At 52.1% G+C, this 5,970-nt stretch overlaps 1 protein-coding gene across 3 annotated transcripts in view; it reads right to left on the bottom strand.

Annotated features, from left to right (window-relative positions):
* The window catches only part of LOC109297763 (polycystin-1-like), a 79,047-nt gene that overhangs the window by 27,900 nt on the left and 45,177 nt on the right, over nt 1-5,970 (bottom strand). For all 3 annotated transcript variants that reach the window (XR_002097411.1, XM_019517786.1, XM_019517794.1), the window contains exons 32-38: nt 5,199-5,348; nt 4,846-4,910; nt 4,218-4,441; nt 3,826-3,943; nt 3,186-3,352; nt 2,531-2,733; nt 1,868-2,059 (exon numbers count right to left, since the gene is read on the bottom strand). Coding sequence is in view for 2 of the 3 variants with exons in the window: in XM_019517786.1 (XP_019373331.1) it covers nt 1,868-2,059; nt 2,531-2,733; nt 3,186-3,352; nt 3,826-3,943; nt 4,218-4,441; nt 4,846-4,910; nt 5,199-5,348 (1,119 nt within the window). In the remaining variant the exon portion in view is untranslated. The remainder of the gene's footprint in view (nt 1-1,867; nt 2,060-2,530; nt 2,734-3,185; nt 3,353-3,825; nt 3,944-4,217; nt 4,442-4,845; nt 4,911-5,198; nt 5,349-5,970) is intronic.

The following is a 5,970-nucleotide window of genomic DNA, read 5'->3' as shown; positions in this document are numbered from 1 at the left end:
GCTGGCAGTAACACAGATGCGTAATCAAAAGGCTACCACAGCCAGACTTTGCTCTTTTGGATTTCTAGATATTGCTCAATCCTGTACCCTAGTTTACCCTACCCCTGTAATCAATAAAGTTCTCCTTTTTGACTGGTGTGGGAGACTTATTGAGGGTGGGTCTAAATTATGCCTAAGAGACCCCTTAGGTCTGAGGACTAAGGGAGACTTTCCTTTTTGCCCCTGGACTTGGGGAAGTACCAAGTGCCTGTATTGGGTCAAGTACCCGTAGGACTATTAGGCCTGTGTTTCCCCAAGGATACAGGGCTGAGACAGTCCACTCTCGGGGTGGTGGTGGCACGTTACCCCCAGACTAGCGAGTGTGCTCCGGGAGAGGGGTCGGCCAGACATAAGGCGCCGCTAGGGAGGCATTCGGAGCCTGGCAGGTGGTCGGGCGCAGGGAGGTGGGCGGCTCAACGCAGGAGCGCCCCCTATTGGCCCGCCTCACATGGTGGAAATAGCGGTGGGATATGAATACTCAGCTGTTTTCCTGAGGTGGGGTCCCTGCACCCACCACACACCCAACCTGAGATGAGAAAGGGGACTGAGATGAACATGGGACACCTAGCGGATAGAGCCCAGGGCTGGGATGTAGATGACCTGGATTCTATTCTAGTCCATGGGGTGATACCGGGCAAGTCTCTGTGCCTCACTTTCCCCATGTGTAAAGCAGAGATAACAATTCTGATCTCCCTTATAAAGCATTTGACGATCCACTGATGGAAAATGCTGCAACACGAGCTAGTGATGATCATTTGTTTGATTACCAAAGCAAGCCAATGGTCAACTCTAATCTTGTCTTCAAGAACGACCAGGCCCAGACACTGCAGCAGAAGATGCTGGAAAGCCATCGGGACAGTCCTGCAACTGCCTGGGCTTGAAAACTATTTTCAAGCCCAGTTCTGTAACATTGTCCACTTTGGAAAAACAGCCTGAGGATTGGATGAAATCCAAAGAACTTCAGCTATAGTTATAATTATAACTTACATGGCTGGTAGCTGAACGCATGCTGGCATCTAGTGGCCAGGGAGGGTCAGGACGGTTGTGCCACCTCCCAGACAGCCGCCACATGTGATGTGATTCAGTATCTTTTATTGGACTGATCTACAGTTCACAGAGAGGTTAGACAAGCTTGTGGACCAAAAATGCCCTTCCTCAGGTGTTGGAAAAAGCAGACAACAGCCTCAGTGAAATGTCAGCTAGAACCATCACGTTACTGAAAGTCATTACTGCTCCGAGGCAGACGAGGTTCTTTGGGTGAATCTGATCTCTTTTATTAGACCAACTCAAATAGCTGGAAAATTTCTTCTTAGCAAGTTTTTGGGTACAAAACCCTTCATCGCTGCTCTGACACGCATACATACATGCACACGGCCTCTCTTCATAACTGGTAAAAAAGACCGTCAGTCCAAAATAATGCAAATCAGTCCAATAAGAGATGCTGCACATGCTGCCTGGATTGAATGCAGGCAGTATCCAGCTGTCTGCGGTGACCTCCAGCTCCTTCTTGCTCTTTACAGTATCTCAGCTACAAGCACCCACAGTGCATTTATACTGCTGCATTTGAGCTATGACTGGGCAGAAGGGCAGGGACCAGTTCCCAGTGGGTCCCTTCGACTAACTGGAGAGGCCTGTGTTCAGCTCCCCGGGGCTGGGTGTGGGGATGGAGCATGAGGAGAGGGGATCCCAGTTAAGGTTCCTGAGAGCCCAGTGCCATGTCCTGTTTTCCCCCTCTCTGCCTCCTGTGGATCCAGGATTGGGGCTGTGCAGTGCACATGGACACCCCTGTAGCAGCACAAGGCAGAGTGAATCTGCAGGAGCACATTACCCTCATCAGTGCTTGCAGCGCCCGCACTTTTCTCGCCTCTTCCTTGGCCTGGAGCAGCCCATACCCGCAGGGCACTCGCACCTTCCCAATGCGCTCAGGCACTGGCTTCACCAGTGGCTCCTCCACCAGCCCCTCTCCTTCACTCTCCACTGGCTTGGTGATGAGAGCAGCTCGCAGGGCCTCCAGCACCACCTGAGATGAGAGGATAGTACAGAGCACGTGGGCCTCAACTCTTCAGGCACAAGGGACTGGTCTTGCCCTGGGAACACCTGGCCTCTACAGACCAGGGCATATAGGGTCCTGCCACCCTCAACCAGCAGAACAATGTCCAGTGGTAGAGGTGGGGAACAAGGTTTTCCCAGAACAAAAGGAGAAGGGCTTGGGGGAAGATCAAAGCTTCCAGCCTCCACTGAATGCAATGTGCTGGCCCCAGGCAGGATTTCTCGCCTGCTGCTGGCTCATTTGTGTGATCGTGGGCAAAAGGCCCTTCCCCAGAAGGAAAATGAAATGGGTGAGGGGAGGGACATCAACCCACCTTAAGGGTGCTGTGAATTAACCCACAGGCAGGATGCAACTCAGCTGGAAGAGGCTATGGAAGAGCAAAGCCCACCAGGGGATCTGCCATGTACCACACTGGAGAATGCCCCCAGGAGGGGCTGTTACCTTGAGGGGCTCCAGCACCACAAAGGAGGTAATGAAAGAGAAGACAGAGGAGATGAGCCACATAAGGGCAGCAGGATCCTGGAGGGAGGAACCGTAGAGGATGACGATGGCGAAGCAGCCTGCTACAAGCATGAAGATGAAGGCATAGGCCACGGGCAGCATCCAGCCAGGAAACAGCCACTCCGGGGGGCGTCGGGACACCCCTGCAGGAAAAGAAACCAGCTCTTTTCAGTCTTCATTCCTGGTTGGACCATGCTGGACCTGAGAGGCTCGCATGGATGGACCTCCCTCAACCCTCCCAGGCAGCTGCAATGGCCACTTGGTTAATACAGTACATTGGCCTTGCAATCACACTGAGTTTCCTTGCATGAATTCCCAACAGCACAATAAACCATCCAGAGTTAATACAGCCCAAAGTAGGAGAAAGGGGCTGTTGTAGGGGTTTCACACACAGCAAGCCACCAGTCTGTAGAGCTGGGGTTGTAGGGGCTGAACCAGGTGACTCCCCCTGAGGTCCTGCCTCGCTGCCTTTTTCTGTGATCCTGCTGCCCAGATAACATTGATCCCCCCCAACTACTGCCCACAAGGTCAGCACCAGGCTTTTCTAGGGTTATTGATTTGGGGGTGGCTCCCCTTCCCCAGGGTTATCACGCACCAATCCGGGTGGAAAAGGAGGATGCCGAGGCAGATGGAGGCTCTGGGCATGGGAGAGGAACGCTGCTGATGTTCATCATGGTGGAGATGTAGGAGAAGGACTTGTGCAGGAGGCCCCAGCTGCTCCTCCCCAGCTCTGGGATCCCATCAGACCAGCCACTGCAAGAGCTTTTCATACAGTACAAGGAAGACCATAGTCAACACAGGCCTGGATTCAGAGCCTGTTGGCCGGACCCCTCCTAGCATCATCACAGAGCCTCGAGATCATGGGAACGAGGCCAGAGCTCCTGGCACCATCCAATAGCATAGGGATGAGGAGAGTCCATGCATTTCTAGTGTCATCTCAGGATGTATGGACTGGGAGGGGCTCTGAGCCATGCCAGGGCTCCAGGGAATTTGTGGGCCACACAAAGCTAAAACTCAGAGAAAGCAGAGTGGAAATTCTGGGCTCTGAATTGCAAATGGCCACACAAAATGTCAACACTAGGGATGGGGACCAAGGGGTTCATGTCTTCCTCAGTGTGATCTCCTCCTCCTCCTCATGGTGTCTGAGGAGATCAACATTTCACAGCCACAAAGGACCATTACTTTGCCAGGGTTCTCCCCGGCCTGGGTTCTTCCTTCCCAAACCATATACGTACGCGCTGGAGATGAGCTCCACCTCAGCTTGGGGGGAGAACCTGCCACTGTCAGATGCGATGCGGTCTGAGGAATTACTCTTCCGAGTCTCTGCAATGATGGAGTTGAGCAAGTCTTCCTCTGTTCAGTGGGGAAGGAGAGAGGAGGCTGTCAGCAGAACACGTTGCAGCCGGGCCAAGACCAGCTATAGCCTAGAACACGAGCCAAGCCTTGTGCTTAGCTCTGTCCTCAATGGCAAAACCAGCTGGGCGCGTCTTTCCATTGTAGCAGCAGCATTTGTCACATGAAAGCTATTATATCACCAGGTGCCTTCTGCACTGGAGATCAGGAATAGGGACTGGAGACAGAAGGGAGGGAGAGGAAAGAGGACAGGAAGGCCTGTTCTTTGAGGTACCAGAGAGGGTGAGGTGGCAGCCGTGGCTGGATCTCCTGCTGTCCTCAGAGTCCCCCAGGGAGAAGGACAGGGGATCATCATCTGATGCAGACATAGATTCAATGCCCAGCTTCAGCAGGGCCTTTTTCCTCTTAAGGATATGACTTCGAGTCACCAGGGGGTCTGAATGCAGAAGATCAGGGACATCTAAGATACTGTCGCATGAGGGCCAGTGCTTCACAACCCTGCGGGACAAAAGGGTGATGCAGTCATGAGCTCTAACCCCCAGGGCAAAGGACATCCCTTCCAAGCCTTAGTGGCCACAGACTTTTGGAGTGAGACCATGCTACGGTTCGCCAGAAACCATCTTCCTGACAGTCTGGTTATCACTAATGAATTTTCCATCTGCAGCCTAACCACTAGACTGTTTTAGAAACATGTCCCTTCTGCATGAATCTCATGCTTATGATACGTTTTCCCATGTTCTTTACATGGGCTGCTCTCTCATCCCTGTAATGGAGGAACAAAGTGACCTCCACCCCAAAAAAGCCCTTACTGACATCAGTCTCTCTGCAGTCGTACCTACCTGGAGGAACTGATTGTGGACAAGAACCTGTCCCCTGTCCCACTCCCTCTGCTGCAGATGTACCTTTCATTGCCCAGCTCGGTGAGATTCTCCCGGGTGGAAGCTGGTCTCGTACTCACAAGGGACCCCTGAAAAGAAGATGATGAGCATGTTCAGAGGAAGTAGGATGGGACCTGGAAAGCGTGATGTCTGAGGGATGTTCTGAGAGCTGACCAATTAACCCTCCACAGGAAGCTCTGTCTTTTGGGAAGTCATTTTTCTGAAAGCAGTTGTGTGTCCATAAAGACGTATCTCACCTGGTACGACAGCTTGAGAATCAAGGAGATGCACACACATCCACCCATACACCCCCCAACCTCCAAGGGACATGGAGTTCACCCTCTCCATCTCTCCCCAGGAGAGGCCACTCTACTTACACAGCTGATGGAGCTCATGTCCATGATGGACTCCATCCCTCCTGGTATGGACAGGAAAGAAGAGCTGCCCAGATCAGAGCGGTCAAGGCACACATCCATCTCCACGGTCTGAGTGTCCTGTGCAGGAGGGTCAGGGTCCTCCACAACCACCTGACAGAAACAAGAGGTCAGTGGGAAAAGCCCTGCCCAGATGCTCCAGTCACATTAGCCATGGGTGTAGAACTGGGGTCAGCTGCAGCTGGCAGGGATTTCGCAAAACAAATGGTCATTGGACAATTCAGATTTGTCAAACAAACAGAGAGGAACAGGTCAGTTTGGACGCATTTTCCATCTCAACAATGTTTTGTAATTGCCCGAACATCTCAACCAATGTCTTTTCCAGCTTTATTTGTGGAGTGGGGCGAGGGTTGTAAAAAAATTTGATTTCTTGTTCCAATGGACAAGTTCCTAAACGCTGAAATACTCTAATTTTGGAGGAAAACTGTTTCCTGCACAGGTGCCCTGCCTCTTTGTGCTAGTACATCGCCCTGTCCCTGTGCCACTAGCATATTTTGCAATCTGTCACAGGCGTACACACAAGGCCTGTGCGAAGCAGCTAGTATTCGCTTCAGATTCAGCCGATTCGGGGGACAGTGATTCAATTCGGTGATTCAAATCACTGTCCCGAATCAATTCGGTCAAATCTGATTTGCAGATTCGGAGGCTGCCAAATCTCCAAATCAGCCAGGCCCCCCCACACCCCAGCTCCTGGCACTTGGAAAAAAAAAAAAAA

This window comes from Gavialis gangeticus, unplaced genomic scaffold (genome assembly GCF_001723915.1).
Source record: "Gavialis gangeticus isolate Ggan-Ray unplaced genomic scaffold, GavGan_comp1, whole genome shotgun sequence".
Taxonomy (NCBI): domain Eukaryota; kingdom Metazoa; phylum Chordata; order Crocodylia; family Gavialidae; genus Gavialis; species Gavialis gangeticus.
Note: the sequence above shows the minus strand (reverse complement) of the source record. Positions and strands in the feature narration are given on the sequence as shown.